Source organism: Salmo salar, chromosome 22 (assembly GCF_965601325.2).
Source record: "Salmo salar chromosome 22, fSalSal1, whole genome shotgun sequence".
NCBI lineage: Eukaryota > Metazoa > Chordata > Actinopteri > Salmoniformes > Salmonidae > Salmo > Salmo salar.
In genome coordinates, this window is record NC_138312.1 from 31,124,380 (window position 1) to 31,144,072 (window position 19,693).

General features: G+C 43.5%; 1 protein-coding gene across 2 annotated transcripts in view; it reads left to right on the forward strand.

Annotated features, from left to right (window-relative positions):
* Window positions 1-10,630: 10,630 nt before the first annotated feature.
* LOC106583215 (FYVE, RhoGEF and PH domain-containing protein 5) overlaps window positions 10,631-19,693 on the forward strand; it is a 53,624-nt gene continuing 44,561 nt past the window's right edge. For both annotated transcript variants that reach the window (XM_014167132.3, XM_045705476.2), the window contains exons 1-2: window positions 10,631-10,912; window positions 14,340-17,106. In XM_014167132.3, coding sequence (XP_014022607.3) covers window positions 10,903-10,912; window positions 14,340-17,106 — 2,777 coding nt within the window. In that variant the 5' untranslated portion in view covers window positions 10,631-10,902. The remainder of the gene's footprint in view (window positions 10,913-14,339; window positions 17,107-19,693) is intronic.

Here is a 19,693-nt window from a genome sequence, read left to right on the forward strand (position 1 = left end):
ACTTTGACCTTTCTTAGGTCTAGGCTCTTTATTTTTCTTTCCAAACACACGCACGCACACACACACATAACCACACACGCACAAGCACACACACTTTGACCTTTCTTTGTCCATTGTTTATTGTTCAGGGGTTGAAATTGCATGCATACCATGCTGTTTTTTAGTTGCTATTTTAGTGTCACAACTTCCGCCGAAGTCGCCCCCTCTCCTTGTTCGGGCGGCGTTCGGCGGTTAACGTCACCGGTCTTCTAGCCATCGCCGATCCACTTTTCATTTTCCATTTGTTTTGTCTTTGTCTTACACACCTGGTTTCAATCCCCCAATTACTTGTTCATTATTTAACCCTCTGTTCCCCCATGTTTGTTTGTGAGTGATTGTTTACTGTATTGCGGTCTGTAATTGTGGCCTGGGATTTATTGACGTGTTTGTTATTTATTGTTTAGTAAAATTGCTTACATTACTCATATCTGCTGTCCTGCACCTGACTCATCTACACCAGCTACACACAGATGCATTACAATTACTGCATCATTTTCCATGATGCAATTTTCTTTGCTTTCCATGATTTAAGTGCAGGAATGTTTCAAATCAGGTTTTCAAATAACATTCATTAGCAATTCAAAGAATGCGCCTGAAAGATATAGGTCTATGTTTTCACCATAACCATAATCTATGAGGGCAAGCATTGTTAATAGATCAGTAAATGATTGCCTCTCTATGGTTTCTTCTTTCTTTAACAAAGCTCCTTCAAATCAAGTGTCATTCTTATCTGTGACAGATTATTTCACCCTGATACCATGTTTCCTATCTGTCAAGGGGTCCACTGTGATTCAATAAAGTTTGATTTATCAGTTACTGTTGAATTACAGCTGATGTAAACCACATCGACTACTTGTTATATGGGTTTTAATAACAGAAGTAGTGATTGTGTTAACACTGTAAGTGATTACTTGTTATTATCTTACTTTTATAACCAGCTATTTTTTGTGACACTTCACATAACTTAGAAATTAAACTGTATATATCATAGACTGAGGGACCCAATACATAACTGCTCTGGCCATAACTATCAGTCGTACAAAGCTATTGGTTCAGAAGGTGTGAAAGAAAATATGTCTACAAGTTTGGAAACCATACTCTCCCTCTTTCCCTGCCCAATTTTGCTGAAAGACCTTAAAACAGTGACAGGAAAGAGTAAATCAAGAGGACACACACACACACACACACACACACACACACACACACACACACACACACACACACACACACACACACACACACACACACACACACACACACACACACACACACACACACACGCACAGCACAGGGATTCTCCCACTTTATCATATACAGTGCCCTCCATTATTATTGGGACGGTGAAGCCTGTTTTTCTTCTTTTGGCTCTATACTCAAAGTGTGGATTTGAAATCAAACAACGACTATGAAGTTAAAGTGCAGACTGCTAGCTTTAATTTGAGGGTATTTTCCGTTTAGCACTTGTTGTACATAGTCCCCCCATTTTAGAGGATCAAAAGTATACAGACAAATTCACTTATGAATTAAAGTAGTAAAAAGTTAAGCATTTGGTCCCATATTCATTGCAGACAAAGACTACATCAAACTTGTGACTCTACAGACCTGTTGGATGCATTTGCTGTTTGTTTTGGTTGTGTTTCAGATTTTGTGCATAATAGAAACAAATGGTAAATAATGTATTGTGTCATTTTGTAGTCACTTGTATTTTAAATAAGAATATAACATATTTCTAAACGCTTCTACATTAATGTGGATGCTACCATGATTACGGATAATCCTGAATGAATCGTGAATAATGAAAGTGTTAGGGTTAAACTGGATATTTGTTTGCATAACTTATATAATATACCGGAGAAGCTATGCTACATTATTAAGTATATAAACTACGGATAAGTCAACTGCTGAAGACAAGAACTACAACCGGCAACAGGAAGTGCGTCACGAGGCTGGGACCAGCCTGCACGCTGACGACAGGAGGAGCAAGTTTAAACCACGCTCCTCCTCCCTCTGACAGGCCAGCATTGAGCGGGAAATATCTCTGTCAGAGTATATAAGAGAGAACAATAGGATGTGTCGCTCTCTTCTCTGTCTGCCCTGCGAGGTGTCACAGAGAGACCGTATACGAATAACATATTTACCATACACGTGTTTGCATTAATTAAAGTACAAATAAATCAGAAGTTACTATGTGCTGACTATTTTGTTCTGATACCAGAAACGAATTGACGCAACTTTAACAAAAGTTACAGGTGCACAGATATCATACCCCCAAGACATGCTAACTTCTCACCATTACAATAACAGGGAAGTAAGCATTTTTGGGGGGGTATGATATTTGTTCTTCTATAACTTTCTCTGTTCACGATTGTTCATGATCCATTCAGGATAATCTGTAATAATGGTAACATCCACATTAATGTAGAAGTGTTTAGAAACATATTCTAGAATTATTTACAATAAAAGTGACTAAAAAATATGACAATACATTAGTTGACTATTTGAATCAGATGTGTAGTGCTAGGGAAAAAACAAAATGTGCAACCCTTGGGGTCCCGAGGACTACGTTTGGGAAACCCTGGGTTAGCATGTCTTGGAGGTATGATCTTTGACCCTCTGTACCTTTCTCACTCATCATTATTCACGATTCCTTCTGGATTCCTTAATTTAAAAAAAATAATGGTAGAAACCATATTAATGTAGTGTTTAGAAACATATTCTATTCGATTACAAACAATACACCATAATGACAAAGCAAAAACATATTTAGTTTTTTGCACATTTACAAAAAAAAAACCTGAAATATGACATTTACATAAGTATTCAGACTCTTTACTCAGTACTTTGTTGAAGCACCTATGGCAGCGATTACAGCCTCGAGTCTTCTTGGGTATGACTACAAGCTTGGCACACCTGTATTTGGGGAGTGTGTGCTTAGGGTCGTTGTCTTGTTGGAAGGTGAACCTTCGCCCCAGTCTGAGGTCCTGGAAGAGTGACCAGCCACTCCTCAGTAAAACGCACATGTTTAATTAATGTATTTATTTTATTTAACCTTTATTTAACCAGGTAGGCTAGTTGAGAACAAGTTCTCATTTACAACTGCGACGTGGCCAAGATAAAGCAAAGCAGTCCGACACAAACAACAACACAGAGTTACACATGGAATAAACAAACGTACAGTCAATAACACAATAGAAAAAAATCTATATACAGTGTGTGCAAATGAGGCTGCTATGGTGACCAGTGAGCTGAGATAAGGCAGGGCTTTACCAAGAAAAGACTTATAGATGACCTGGAGCCAGTGGGTTTGGCGACGAATATGAAGCGAGGGCCAGCCAACGAGAGCATACAGGTCGCAGTGGTGGGTAGTATATGGGGCTTTGGTGACAAAACGGATGGCACTGTGATAGACTGCATCCAATTTGCTGAGTAGAGTGTTGGGGGCTATTTTATAAATGACATCGCCAAAGTCAAGATTCGGTAGGATAGTCAGTTTTACGAGGGTATGTTTGGCAGCATGAGTGAAGGATGCCTTGTTGCGAAATAGGAAGCCGATTCTAGATTTAATTTTCGATTGGAGATGCTTAATGTGAGTCTGGAAGGAGAGTTTACAGTCTAACCAGACACCTAGGTATTTGTAATTGTCCACATATTCTAAGTCAGAACCGTCCAGAGTAGTGATGCTGGACGGGCGGGCAGGTACGGGCAGCAATCGGTTGAAGAGCATGCATTTAGTTTTACTTGCATTTAAAAGCAGTTGGAGGCCACGGAAGGAGAGTTGTATGGCATTGAAGCTCATCTGGAGGTTAGTTAACGCAGTGTCCAAAGAAGGGACAGAAGTATGCAGAATGGTGTCGTCTGCGTAGAGGTGGATCAGAGAATCACCAGCCGCAAGAGCGACATCATTGATGTATACAGAGAAATGAGTCGGCCCGAGAATTGAACCCTGTGCCACCCCCATAGAGACTGCCAGAGGTCCAGACAACAGGCCCTCCGATTTGACACACTGAACTCTGTCTGAGAAGTAGTTGGTGAACCAGGCGAGGCAGTCATTTGAGAAACCAAGGCTGTTGAGTCTGCCGATAAGAATGTAGTGATTGACAGAGTCAAAAGCCTTGGCCAGGTCGATGAATACGGCTGCACGGTATTGTCTTTTATCGATGGCGGTTATGATATCGTTTAGGACCTTGAGCGTGGCTGAGATGCACCCATGACCAGCTCAGAAACCAGATTGCATTGCGGAGAAGGTACGGTGGGATTCGAAATGGTCGGTGATCTGTTTGTTAACTTGACCTTCGAAGACCTTAGAAAGGCAGGGTAGGATAGATATAGGTCTGTAACAGTTTGTGTCTAGTGTCTACCCCTTTGAAGAGGGGGATGACCATGGCAGCTTTCCAATCTTTGGGGATGTCAGACGAAAGAGAGGTTGAACAGGCTAGTAATAGGGGTTGCAACAATTGCAGCGGATAATTTTAGAAAGAGAGGGTCCAGATTGTCTAGCCCAGCTGATTTGTAGGGGTCCAGATTTTGCAACTCTTTCAGAACATCAGCTATTTGGATTTGGGTGAAGGAGAAATGGGGGAGGTTTGGGCAAGTTGCTGTGGGGGGTGCAGGGCTGTTGACCGGGGAAGGGGTAGCCAGGTGGAAAGCATGGCCAGCCATAGAAAACTGCTTATTGAAATTCTCAATTATGGTGGATTTATCGGCGGTGACAGTGTTTCCTAGCCTCAGTGCAATGGGCAGCTGGGAGGAGGTGCTCTTATTCTCCATGGACTTTACAGTGTCCCAGAACTTTTTGGAGTTTGTGATACAGGATGCAAATTTCTGTTTGAAAAAGCTAGCCTTTGCTTTCCTAACTGCCTGTGTATATTTGTTCTTAACTTCCCTGAAAAGTTGCATATCGCGGGGGCTAAAACAAACTTATGAAGGAGGCTTCTAATGTTAACATGCACGAAACCAAGGCTTTTACGGTTACAGAAGTCAACAAATGAGAGCACCTGGGGAATGGGAGTGGAGCTAGGCGCTGCAGGGCCTGGATTAACCTCTACATCACCAAAGGAACAGAGAAGGAGTAGGATAAGGGTGGGGCTAAAGGCTATATGAACTGGTCGTCTAGTGCGTTTGGAACAGAGTTAGCTGATGACCTAGGTTAGCTGACAATTCCCTAGGTTAGCTGATGACCGCTAGCACTGGATAACTAACTATTAGCTAGTATCTAGTTAGCTGGCTAGCTTCTGTTGGGGGTTCCGGTTCTAAAGTATAGAAAATAGCAGATTGTTAAGGTCTGGGTGTAGCTGGTGCAGAGGAGTCAGGCACAGGACAGCAGAGATGACTAATAAAAGTAACTTTACTCAAAATTACCAAATACATGTAGTAATACCAAGCCCACACAAAAGGACCGAAATACATAAAACAAACACGCACAAAAACCATGGCGAAAACAGAGGGTTAAATAATGAACATGTAATTGGGGAATTGAAACCAGGTGTGTAAAACAAAGACAAAACAAATGGAAAATGAAAAGTGGATCGGCAATGGCTAGAAGTCCGCTGACGTCGACCACCGAACGCCGCCCGAACAAGAAGAGGGACCGACTTCGGCAGAAGTCGTGACACAGATCCATACCACATTGGGTGAGGCGGGTTGCAGGAGAGTATGTTGAAACTGACGTTAAAAATATATAGTATACCTATAATATAGAAAAAATATACACTAAATATATATGAAGGAAAAAATATATATATACACGGGACACGACAGCCCACTTGGAGTTTGCCAAAAGGCACCTAAAGACTCTCAGACCATGAAAAACAAGATTCTCTGGTCTGATGAAACCAAGATTGAACTCTTGGTCTGAATGCCAAGCATCACGGCTGGAGGAAACCTGTCACGGTGAAGCATGGTGGTGTCAGTCTCTCAGCCCCTGCCGTTGAAAACATCCCCACAGCATGATGCTGCCACCACCATGCTTCACTGAATGCTCAGTTTGGCCGGGGCGGCCAGCTCTAGGAAGAGTCTTGGTGGTTCCAAATGTATTACATTTAAGAATGATGGAGGCCACTGTTTTCTTGTGGATCTTCAATGTTTCCCACATTTATTGGTACAATTCCCTAGGTCTGTGCGTCAACACAATTCTGTCTCGCAGCTCTACGGACATTTCCTTTGACATCATGGCTTGGTTTTTGCTCTGACATGCACTGTCAACTGTGGGACCTTATATAGACAGGTGGGTACCTTTCCAAATCATATCCAATCAATTGAATTTACCACAGGTGGACTCCAATCAAGTTGTAGAAACATCTCAAGGATGATCAATGGAAGCAGGAAGTACCTGAGATCAATTTTGAGTCTCATAGCAAAGGGTCTGAATACTTATAAATAAGGTATTTCTGTTTTGAATTTTTAATACATTTGCAAAAATGCCTAAAAACTGTTTTCACTTTGTCATTGTGTGTCAGGAATCCCGCTTCCTGAGTCTGTTTCTGCCTGAGATGACTGTTTTTGGTTTGAGTGTTGTCTAAGGTTCCTGAACGCACCCTGTCTGGTTGCCAGGCAACGAGGTTAGGCGGGAGATCTATTTATTACCCGCACCTGTATCTCATCAACCTTCTGCACACCTGGTCCTGATCTTCACCTCTTCTTAAACCCTGAGCTGACATCCATTCCCTGCCAGATCGTTAGCAACGAACAGTATGTTGTGCCAGCGTATCAGCCTCATGTTTCCTGAGCTAGTTTTGTTGTTTTGTGCTTGTTACTGGTTACTCACTCCCGTTTACTCTGTCTACAGTCATTCTCCCTGAACATTCAACTCCCTTGCCTGGCCGTCGGTGGATACAGTGACTTCATTGGATCAACCCATTTACTCTCATCAACTCACCTCCGCTGCCGCTCCGTCTCCTGGATCACTCAAATTACACATCAAGACTACCAATAAATACTCACCTTCATTTTACTCACCTTGTCCTGGTCTGCTTCTGGGTTCTGTCTTAGAGAATCGTGACATTGTGGGGTGTTGTGTGTAGATTGATGAGAGACATTTTTCTTTAATCCATTTTAGAATAAGGCTGCAATGTAACAAAATGTGGAAAAAGTCAAGGGGTCTGAATACTTTCTGAATGCACTTTATAAGTTAATTTGTCCCAATACTTTTGCTCCCCTAAAATGGTTGGACTATGTACAGAAAGTGCTGTAATTTCTAAACGATTCAATATGGATAAAATTAAAGCTGACAGTCTGCACTTTCACTTCTTAGTCAGTGTTGGATTTCAAATCCAAAGTTTTGAAGTATAGAGAATAAAAAATGCTTCACCTTCTCAATAATTATGGAGGGCACTGATAGTGGAATGCTTCAGTATCAGACCATTGTGCATGGTATGATAGAGCCAAACCACAGCACCGAGTAGCATGCTTATGTACCTCTTCGATGCATGGCCTGACAGCCAACTGTGTGAAGGAGTGATTTTGCTGGCTCTTGGTTTGACTGTGCTGTCATTGTTTTTGAATGGCTCTAAATAACAGCTGTTCCTACGAGAGGGTGGTCATTGTAATATCATCCATGGGATTGTTCTATGAGGCTGCTTCACAGAAAGTCCTCCATGCTCCTACAGAAAACAACTGAAAACCATCCATGTTTAGTCTAATGTTAAAATCCCCTGTAACATACTGTGCACAAATAAATGCCATTTGGTCGGGTCAGTAATTCCCTTTAATGAATGTTACAACCAGGAGAACAAGGCATTGTAATAAAGGGAAGTTATTGACTGGGTTCACGTCCTCCCTGTTCATTCATTTTCTTTCTTTCTTTCTTTCTTTCTTTCTTTCTTTCTTTCTTTCTTTCTTTCTTTCTTTCTTTCTTTCTTTTCTTTCTTTCTTTCTTCTCTTTCTTTCTTTCTTTCTTTCTTTCTTTCTTTCTTTCTATTGTCTTTCTTTTCTTCTTTTGTTCCTTCTTTTGTTCTTTCTTTCTCTGAGACACACACACACACACGTTTCCTCACTCTCTGGTTATAAATGCTGATTTGCAAGTGGACATAATTACTGCATGTGGTGTAGCAGCCACATGAATGGGTCCATCCATTAATCATCCTCCTCCTCCCACAACAACCTGCTCTGTAACACCACAGCTGGCTGCACACAGCACAGGTGTTAGACAACACTGGCCTCAGATCAGTCTGTGGAGCTGGCACATTGACTAGAACACCTCACATTCCAGCCCTGAGATCATCACTGGCCTATTAACCCTCTTTCACATCCGTTCCCCTTCAGGAGGGGGAAAGGATTGCTGTGTGTGTCCATGTGTATGTTAGAGAGAGTGTGTGTGTGGAGGAAACCCCCCCATCTCAGAGCCCAAAACATATTTTCATGTGCCCCACATCTGCAGTCACTTGTTATCAGGAGATCCATTTTTCTCTCACACCACAGAGCAGGGCTGCTCGCTGAGCCCACCTCCCTCCCCTTTATTGACTCAATATGAAAACACTCTTCTTGGACAAACAAATGGGGTCAGAGGTAATGGTACTTAATGTTTTTCCATCATCAGAAAACAATCTGGCTGCTAGTAGGCTACACTTAGCCTGAGTTGGGGGACTGTTGAAAACAGTTGTCATGCCTATTGAAATTAAGGGATTAGCTTTAAATTATATGGACTGGTCATAATGCATGATGCCCCTGATTGAAAAGTACAAATAGGATAATTCTGCAGAAATACAGTTGTGGTAGAATTCAAGTATGTTTAATCAATGTGTAATAGGATCAGAGTGGGAGACTTATTTTAGGCAGGTCTAACTTGGTTGAACCCAGTGTGGTGCCTCTAGTTTGAGCCTGGGAGCACTAGACTGGACTGTAGATCATTTTTTCTTTACCAGTCAGGTCTACAGTTGCATGTTTTCCTTCTGTGTCTCTTCTTGTAATGCTGCCAGTGCCAGCAATGGGACTTATTTATGTATTTTGCATGTTGAATTATATCTGCAGTAATCCCCAGGCCGGCTTTAATGTGCCCAGATTTTTTGACCATTCAATGTTTAGAGAGAGAGCAAGAGGAAGATGGCACCCCATGGTCCTTTCTCAGGCAGAGGCAGTTTATACAATATCCTCCCATGTGCACTGTCACAGCAAGGAGGGATGTCCTGGGGGTTGGAAACACTGTAATCCTGGCGTTCTGAGTTTTCTCTTTGGTGGTCCTGGGCAGAAATCTACATGCCTTCTGTGCGGGTTTAGCCTCTCTCTGAACTGCATGTGACAGTGAGATTGCTAGGATTACCTCTGCAGCTGAACATGACTGAGTATTTGTGTGTGTGTGTGTGTGTGTGTGTGTGTGTGTGTGTGTGTGTGTGTGTGTGTGTGTGTGTGTGTGTGTGTGTGTGTGTGTGTGTGTGTGTGTCTGTGTGTGTGTGTGTGTGTGTGTGTGTGTGTGTGTGTGTGTGCGTGCGTGCGTGCGTGCATGTGTCCATGTGTCACACCTTGAGAGATACAGAGAGAGGTAAAGTCAGTTCAGTACTCATGGATCATAATAGCTGCTGTGGTGTTACAGTAAGACTAACCTGACATTACAGGCGTAAAAAAAATGCCTGAGTGGGGTCCCCACATCCAGTTTCCAGGGGAAAAGGAAGCTTGGTTGAAGATGCTGTATCCCTGAAAACCGGATGTTTCCGGTTTCTATCTACGCCGCTGAGGGTGCATTAGGACAAGGCAGTTGAAAGATGGTACATTCACGATAAATATGCCAAATGTGGTTTATAAGTAGGCCTACTGTATCGAAATGTGTACCTCAATAGGAAATAGGGAGTTCTCCTAAACACAACGCTTCCTTGTTGTAATGGAATATAAATAATTTTTGGTGTATCCTATCCTGTGACGTTACATCGTCATCATTTGAGTTTTAACACTCCAAAGGGTTAAATGTGCTCATTTTGTCCATTAGTTGCTAAGGAAGTGAAGCCTCCTTGTGCAGGAAACAGGGAGAGCAATTTCCTGTTATGCAGAAATGTTTTAAGCAGTCGCTGTCCTCCAATCAGACTTCTGTCCTCCAATCAGACTTCAGATGTATAGGCAGGAAACAATGTTCAAATGGCAGCAGTCTCTGGGATCCCACACATTCTGTTTTCAGCTGGACGTCTCAGAGCCTCATGTGGAAAAGAAAACCATCCATTTTCCACACACAAAACGTTCATCAGCTTGGACAACATGAAATCCATCAGTTGTTTTTATATCATGCAGGTTGTCAATTCCAGTTTGTCAATACATTTAACATAGGCTATCTGTCTGATGAGGGCTCAGTTGTTTTTATATCATGCATGTTGTCAATTCCAGTTTGTCAGTGCATTTAACATAGGCTATCTGTCTGATGAGGGCCAAAAGGCAATGCGTTCTGGGTCAATGAGTCTTACAATTTCCTTGGGTTACAGTATCCTACCCCATATTGGCAATTGGAATGCAAAAAGAAAAGATACTCATTGTGTATGCCTCTTCATGCAATGGCCATGTGCTTTTCTATTTAAATGAACCGCTCTCATTAGAAGGCTACTCAATTAAAATAATATATTCAACTTTCTTCCTCGATGTGTGTTGTTTTAAGGGCAAGCCAGTCCTCCTCAGGAAACGCCAGGGGAGCACCTCCCGCGCTCAGCTCCCAACGCATCACCACACACAATGCGCGCTTCACCAGTCGAGGACCGCAGCTGGAAAGTAACTTGACCCAATAAAAGCGACATAAGAAAACTAAAGTTATTATTTTACCTTGCTTGTCTTTGAATAGCTTTATTTCTGTTTCTTGGGATACGTGTTGTTGTATGGAATGTACGAGTTTTTGCTTTCTCACCAGGATTGATAAATGATAAACGTTTTGGATGTTCGCGCGGATGGTTCACGAAAATGAACACAGGTAAGATCACTTTAATTTGGACAAATGTACAAATCGTATAGGTCTAGACAACGTTTTGGTCAGTTCATAATAAAACGCTGATTGTCTGATTTGTTTTGTCCCTATAAAAAAGAGTGTAAGAATGTGTCCTACCCATATAAAAAAAATGGGAAAGGGACTGTGTGGAGGTAGGGAGACATACTTCCCAATAAGCATGGACCAACGCCGACGTCTTTGGATGTCTTTTTTTGGTCCTGTCCAAACCGGTTGTCTTTTTTTGGTGCTGTCCAGACCAGCCTTGATTTCAAGTAGATTTTTGGTCGTGTGTCTGGAACATTCATAGACGTCTGAGTGGTGTAACCCATTTAACCCTTGTGCTTCGCTGGGAAAAGAATATGTCCATTGTGGTGTGGGTTAGATTGACCTGCACAGTTTAAACACACTCAAGACAGTCAAAGAATCATGTAAAAACAGCCAAAACGATATTTTGTCTTGTCAGACCTTTCAGAAAGAAGAAATACACGAACATTTGATTTCAAAAACTCTATATTTAAGAACTATTTGTTAACATTTTTGAGTGTCTGTGTCAGAGATCTGCTGCTCTCGCACTGAGAATGAGAAGCTTGGGAAAGCTCCTTTTCACCCAAACATAATTATGAAAGTGCAACCAGAACCAGTCAAAACAAAATACATCAAAGACGTGTTTATTTTGGACCTGTGCAAATACCTATACACATGAAAGTCCCCGGGTCAAAATGACCCACATCATGTTTATATACAAAATCTACACAGACATTCCACAACACATCAGTGTGTCCACATTTTGAAGTTAGGTTCATGACCCTAAATGAGGAAAAGTTATTTAATTTCATGGAGATAAAGAGACTAGTAACTCAAAAGTGGAAATGGGTCAAATTGAACCGCAACATAATAGGAGGGTTAACAAACCAAACATTGGAATACTGTAGAAGGTGAAGTAGAAACCCAAACTGGTCTGTGCATCAATACCTGTACATAGAAAAATACGGTATACTGCCCAGCTCTAGTATTGTACAGTATAATGTATTGTATTGTACCCTACATTACTCGACTCTACTAAACTGTACTGCACTCTACTCTGCTGAATGAAACTCTACTATACTGAATTAAACTGTACTCTACTGTACTCTACTCTACCCTACTCTCTGAATAGAACCACTGTACTGCACTGTGCTCTACTGTACTGAACTGTACCATACTGTACAAACTTGTAAACATAGCCTAGATGTCTATGATTCGCTCAGGTCTGGTCTGGTTCGGGCCAACAAAATTGTGTACTTGTTTGGGGGCGGCGCTCATTAGAATAACACCCAGCATGCTGTGCACGGGTTTGTTTCACAGTTTGGTCATTCAGCAGACTTACAGTCAGTGCATTCAACTAATGTAGATAACAACATATCACAGTCATAGCAAGAAAAAAAATCTCATTGTAGTTGAAGTCGTCTGTTGGTTTATTCTGTAAATTGGACTACTTTAAGTATCATTGCTGCCAGATTTAAAACGTTTGAAAAAGCTAACATAAATGTATGTGACAGATGGGAGCAATAATAAATATTCTATGTTGCAATCTTCAGTTGGGCCCTCTTTCCTATATAAAACAGATGTACAAATGATTATTGTGATATAATGCTAACTTCATTGAGAATTAATGTGCTGTTGGTATTTGGCCATAGAGTCAATAACCAACATTTTAAAAATACCTATTTTCAATTTCCATAAAATACGTTTTTTTCAATGTCTGTAACGACATCTTTTCAACTTTCATTCATAACTGAAAATGAACATGATTTCAACATCTGGAAAATACGTTTTTTCAACATCCAGAAAAGATGTATTTTAAACATCTTTTGGAAGTCTCAACATTATTTTGCTTACTGATTTGTGCAGACTACAATAGTTGGTGGAAGTTGACAAGACCTGGGATCATAATGCCACAGACTGGGCTAGCCTATAGCCATTGGTGGCAAGCCTAATAGAGAGCAAATTGTTGCTTAGATATAGAATTGGTCATGCAATTCCAATCATATTATTTCAACCATTGAAGTCCCAAGTGTATATCTGAGACTGTGAAAAACTACAATGCAGTAGTTATCTGTGATGCAGTGTTTAGGGAAAATTGCTGTTGATGGTCTAAAAATAAGCTACATGACCAAAAGTATGTGGATATCTGCTCGTCAAACATCTAATTCCAAAATCATGGACATTAATATGGAGTTGGTCCCCCCTTTGCTGCTATAACAGCCTCCACTTTTCTGGAAGGCATTCCACTAGATGTTTGAACATTGCGGCTTGCTTCCATTCCACCACAACAGCATTAGTGAGGTTGGCCACTGATGTTGGGCGATTAGGCTTGGCTCGCAGTCGGTGTTCCAATTAAACCCAAAGGTGTTCGATGGGGTTGAGGTCAGGTCTCTGTGCAGGCTAGTCAAGTTCTTCCACACCGATCTCGACAAACCATTTCTGTATGAACCTTGCTTTGTGCACGGAGGCATTGTCATTCTGAAACAGGAAAGGGCCTTCCCCAAACTGTTGCCACAAATTTGGAAGCACAGAATTGTCTAGAATGTCATTGTATGCTGTAGCATTAAGAATTCCCTTCACTGGAACTAAGGGGCCTGGCCTGAACCATGAAAAACAGCCCCAGACCATTATTCCTCCTCCACCAAACTTTACAGTTGGCACTATGGATTCTGGCAGGTAGATATTCTTTTGGTAATGCCATTATGGATTTATGACAAGGTTGCCAATGGTCATTAGACCAATTAGTGAAAATAATATCAGAATTGGGCTGCCTGTCTAAACACAGCCTATGATGCATGTCACATTCCAACTTTATGGAGAGTCTGATTGGTTCTTCATGGTCCAGCTAGGGGTGCTGTTTTCTTCAGGGGATGGAGATCATATAGTTGATTGATCTGTTGAGGTCATGTTTGACCAGTTGTGCTGTCATGTGTTTTATTTTGTTGTTTTGTCCTTTGATACTCACACCTTCAAAGGAGCAAAAACAGTCTGAGAGGGGCTTCTCTCCAGTGAATCGCAGGAAGTGACTTGGGGGAAATCCTTTAATAAATCCTTTAGTGTTGTAACTTTTGTCCCTCTAAGAAAAGTGTCAACTTGCAATACCTTTCCCAGGTGCCCTATCTGTTTGAAGGCATACACAGCACAAAGATAGTTAGAAACAACTTAGACTATGCTTTTCATAATGATATGAGGTAGTATGATGAAAGTTGTTTTAAAGATAGCCTACAGCATTTAAATCTCTTCTGACGCTATATGCATTGTTCCTTGAACTCCTAGTTAATCGTTTTTTTGTGCAGACCGCTAACCTCATGATTCCTCCCCTGTATGTTTTGAATATTCAATTTCTGATTGAAGTCGCTAATGATGATCTCTTTTGTTTTGTTTTCAGATTTTAAGAAGCCTCCTCTTGCTCCTAAACCAAAGCTTGTGAGTCACCTCTCCTTCAAGCTGCCATCCCCACTCATGTCCCGGCCCTGCTCCTCAGCCAGGGGCCCCAAACCTCCCATTGCCCCCAAACCCAAAGTACCACATGACTTTGAGGGGCGTGACTCTTCCCTGTTCTCCAACAACAGCCAGGAGGGGTGCGCCAACGGGGACCTGCAGCCCTCAGACGAGGAGCTGGACCAGGAGAACGAGCCGGAGGACTCTCTGGGTGGAGGGGAGGGGCTAGAGGAGGAGCCAGTGGAACCTCAGTATTATTCAGATGCTCTCAGTTCAGGGGTCAACGAGAATGGGTATGAAGACCAGAGGGAACAGGAGGAAAAGATGATGCAGGAGGAAGAGGAGGACTGGAGGTTAACTGACAGCGTTCAAACAGAGGAGGTGGGTTCTTTGGAAATGCTGACGGTCGATAATGCTGGATTCACAATTGACTCAGTGGACACGGTGAAGATGATCGATTCGGACATCAATGATGACATCGACGCTGAGGGCAGCTATGCAGGCGAGGCGCTGGCCGACAAAGATGGCCTCTCAGTGTGCGACCTCTCCATAACCAGCATTGAGGAGGAGGAGTCAGCATGCTACCCCTGTGAAATTGGGCCTGGGAAAGAGGAGAGGGATGTAGAGGAGGAGAGGGAGAAGGAGGTGGAGTGCCGAAGAGAGGAAGAAGAAGAAGCAGCTGATAGCACAGCAGACGAATTAACAGAATCTCTTTCTGAGAAACCCATAGCTCTCCTCATCAAAGACAACAAAGAGGACCTTGTTACCCAAGCGCCTTCATCCTTCAAGGAGGATGAGGAGGAAGCAGAGGAATCCTTACCTAACCCTGGTAGTCCTCAGGAGGACGATGGAAATAATGTAATTGGTCCCTCAAATGAGAGAGTAGAAAGGTACCAACCATTTTCCATCATTGACGAAGACCCCATGACTATTCAGTACAAAATGGAAGGAGGTGAGTGCCAACAAAGCCACCATAAAGCAAATCAACTCTTTGACACAGAGGAAAAAGCAGCTGACCCTAGCCTGGAGCCTTATTACATCTCAACTGAGGACATTGTGAACCCAGAGCAGAGCCCCACAGAGGGCAAATTTCACGGATTGGCAGAGAGTGAAAGCACTCCGGAGGAATCTTCACTGGCCACCACAGAGACCATGGAACCCAGTGAGTATGCAGCCATAGGTGACGATGACTCGCTGTCTGATGACTCTGACGACATGGGGAAGATTGAGTGTGTCTCCTCTGAGGACTACGTTGAGATAGATGACGATGATAATGATGACAGGGAGAACATGACAGGTTCATGTCAGAGAAGGATGCCTGGATTCCAGACGGTGGAGGCTTTCTTTAACCAGAGTAACAACCAGCCCCGTTTCAGGCTGGTGTCCATCTCTGTGCCAGAAGACACAGACACCTCCCAGGCCTTGTTGTTCTCTGACAGCCAGCTGCGCTCCCCAGATGACTCTGATGTGTTCAGGGATGAGGAGGACCTAGAGGGCCACATCATTCCCTACCTGGATGAGACAACAGACACAGAAGAGAACCTCAGTGATGAGCATGTCTACGAAGAGGCCGGCCTGGACTCAGAGGGGGAGAATTTCCTGCCTTTTGACAGGAAGTCCATTGTCAGCAGGTCCCGGTCGCTGTCGGGGAAAGTGCCTGGTTATGTACCTGAGACGGTCCCTGAGGAGGCGGGCTCAGAGTTCCATGTTCAGAACTACTGCAAGGTGGGATTGGACCGGAGGGGACCCGCGTTGAGCAGCAGCCCCATGTTAAACTCAACCCGGGCCAAGAGCTCATCCAAACCACATCGCTTTCTCCTGTACCCCCGCTCCTTCTCCATGGAGGGACGGGACCTGCCCCTAAGTGTGTACAGGGAGGGCCAGGGTTCCCCAGGGGAGAGGAGGGAGGACAGCCTCTCTCTGCCGTGTTTCACGGGCTCTTCTGGAAGCTTCTCGCAGCAAAGCGCCCTGCCCTCCAGCGGCCTGTCCACCCCTACATCAATGGTGGACATCCCTCCTCCCTTCGAGCTGGCCTACATCACCAAGAAGCCCATCACCAAAAGCTCTCCGTCCCTGTTCATCGAGGGAGACTCCCCAGACAGGCAGAAGAAGAAGAAGTCCTCCTTCAAGCGCTTCCTGATGCTGAAATTCAGGAGAAAGACGGAGAGCAAGCTGCTGGTGGATGTCAACGTGTCCTCCTCCAGGTCCTCCTCTGAGTCCAGCCACCACGGCCCCGCCAGGGTCCTTGATTCAGACAGGCGCAGCACAGGCAGCTCCCCGCAGCTCAAGTCCTGGACAGTCAGTAAGCCCCAGCGCTCTCCAGAGTCCCCATCCACCTTTCTGTTCTATAAGGACGGGAAAAGAAAAAGGGGTTCTGTGGCCTTCCTCAACCGCAGCGTGGCCCGGGTAGAGTCCTTCGAGGATCGCACTCTCGCCCCCTTCATCCCCCTCCCCCTGACTAAACCCCGCTCCATCTCCTTCCCCAACGCTGACACATCAGACTACGAGAATATCCCCGCCCAGACTCTCAACTCTGACTATGAGAACATCCAGATCCCCTCTCAGAGGCCTGTACGACCGGGAACCTTTGCAGAGTTTTTTGATCGTCCGAGTCGGGCGCTGTCTTCTGCCAATGACACCGATGGTTACGTGGATATGAGTAGCTTCCCTGGGTTTGAGAGAAATGCTCAGTCGCCTGAGCAGGAGCCTGAAAGGTATGGGGACATTTTTGTTTATACCTTGAACGTTACTACTGACTTGGATTTTAAGTTGTATAGTTTGCACTTGTGTGTTATTAGTGTGTGTATGCATGTGTGTGTGCAAAATTTAAAACCTGTAGTTCAGACTTGATTTTCCCTTAGGAAAAATGTATAAACCTCTGCAAAAATGTCCATTAATTATAATCCACATAATAATTCACATTTATTTCTTTAGTGATGTGGCTCAAATTAAGATACTACGTATGTAGGAGTGAATAAATCATTGAGGAACGGACATAACAATTCATTTGGGGAGTTCATAGTTTTTCTGCCTTGGATGGCTACCAATGGGATACGGTAGGGGAGAGTAGGGTAAATTGAGCCAAAGGGGTAGGTTGAGCCACCCTTGTTTGTTGGAAACCATACACAAAATGTATCATTTGACCAAATATTTTGGAAGAGGTCATCATTTCATGTAGTCTGTGAAGGAGGAAACCACATGGAAAAAGTGGTAAGCAAGTTCGGTAAAAAAAATTGATTTTCACCAAGTCAAATGAATTTATTGTGTTGAGGTTTCATGATGCTTGTGTCTAAACCTAGCTCCAACTGCACTGTTGGAGCTACTGTAGGAACTAAAGCATTTCGCTACACCCGCAATAACATCTGCTAAATATGTGGATGTGACCAATAACATTTGATTTGATAATTTTACGATTGTTCTATACATCAGTCTTTAAGCTTCAATATGAGGTCCTAAATCTAGCATGGGCTAATATGGTAAACATTTTTTGCCTTGAGGCAAGCTAAGCCAATGGTTGAGCCAATAGCAAGTTGAGAAAATTGAAGTGTTTTCTTCGCAGGCGTAATATGCAAGGCTTTATCGCTGGGATATAAGGTAACAATAGGACCTGGCCTATGTTAAAAGTGTTTGAAAAAAGTACAAAGTATTTGTTAGGTGTTAAGCCTGTGTTAAAAGATGCTTAAAATGATTAAAACAAAAAAGTGATTGTGATTGTGTTGAATTGTATTTGGGAAGTAAAGATAGACATAGTTTTAAAAGGTAGTGGTAATATTTTGTTCAGTACAGAAATGTGTAGGTGGCTTAACTTACCCTGTACCGCTGCTCAACTTTACCCCATACCCTTTTTTTTGGACAAGCTATGTTTTCAAAACAGTAATGTTTTCATGAATTATGATTATTTCCAGGGATACACAACATCCTGAAATTTATGTAGGTATATTTGTTAGAAAGAATACTATATTTCTCTTGACGGAGTGATGCTGAATGAAATTATATTTTCAACTTACCCAACTCTCCCCTACCTACAAGTCCCATTGTTGGTGAGGCTGGACAGTGGACAAGGGATTCTGTATTGTTGGACAAGCTGAGTCCATAGTGAAGTGAACTGTGTGAAATGCAGAGTATTCTCCTCACACCTCCACTGTTGTTATGGTATTTTGCGGGGTTGATCTCCAGTGCTGGGCTGACATTAACCCCCCCCCCCCCCCCCCTGCACCCCCACAGTACTGCACCCTTATTATACAGACCTCCCCAGATGATTAATTGTCAGAGCATTTTGGAGTCATCCCTCTTCCCTCCAGCCAATCAGAAACAGGATTGGGAGATGCAATCTCAGTGTTCTGTGTGGTCTATGATGTGTTGCCCTCAGCATAGTGGCCACGTTTATTATTCTGGAGGTGCATGGGAGTTAATCAGAAGGGTGTTTTGATACACAGGACTCTGGGAATCCTCTGAATTGGTGATGCTGTTGCATGTTGTTGCATCATAAGCATCCAAATGATGTTCAGTTTACATTCAAATTATACATTGGCACTAAGACATTTCAAATGAAATTGTTTGCAAATAAAGGGTCAGAGTTCCACTGCCTGTACCAACCACACATGTCTTACTGTATTTTACTCTAACATTTGAACTGATATGGGTTTAGACTGCCTGCACATGTTGACTGTCTTTATTGTGCATAGCAGACTATTTGGCTGTTGATCAGTTTGTAATGGTCAGAAGGATCAGACTGTAGTTTCTGCGGGAGGTTGGTCAGCAGTGGTCTGGGGCTCTGTCTGCTCAGCAGTGGTCTGGGGCTCTGTCTGCTCAGCAGTGGTCCGGGACTCTGTCTGTAGGTGTTGGGTGGAGGTTGGTCAGCAGTGGTCCGGGGCTCTGTCTGTAGGTGTTGGGTGGAGGTTGGTCAGCAGTGGTCTGGGGCTCTGTCTGTAGGTGTTGGGTGGAGGTTGGTCAGCAGTGGACCGGGGCTCTGTCTGTAGGTGTTGGGTGGAGGTTGGTCAGCAGTGGTCCGGGGCTCTGTCTGTAGGTGTTGGGTGGAGGTTGGTCAGCAGTGGTCCGGGGCTCTGTCTGTAGGTGTTGGGTGGAGGTTGGTCAGCAGTGGTCCGGGGCTCTATCTGTAGGTGTTGGGTGGAGGTTGGTCAGCAGTGGTTCGGGGCTCTGTCTGTAGGTGTTGGGTGGAGTTTGGTCAGCAGTGGTCCGGGGCTCTGTCTGTAGGTGTTGGGTGGAGGTTGGTCAGCAGTGGTCCGGGGCTCTGTCTGTAGGTGTTGGGTGGAGGTTGGTCAGCAGTGGTCCGGGGCTCTG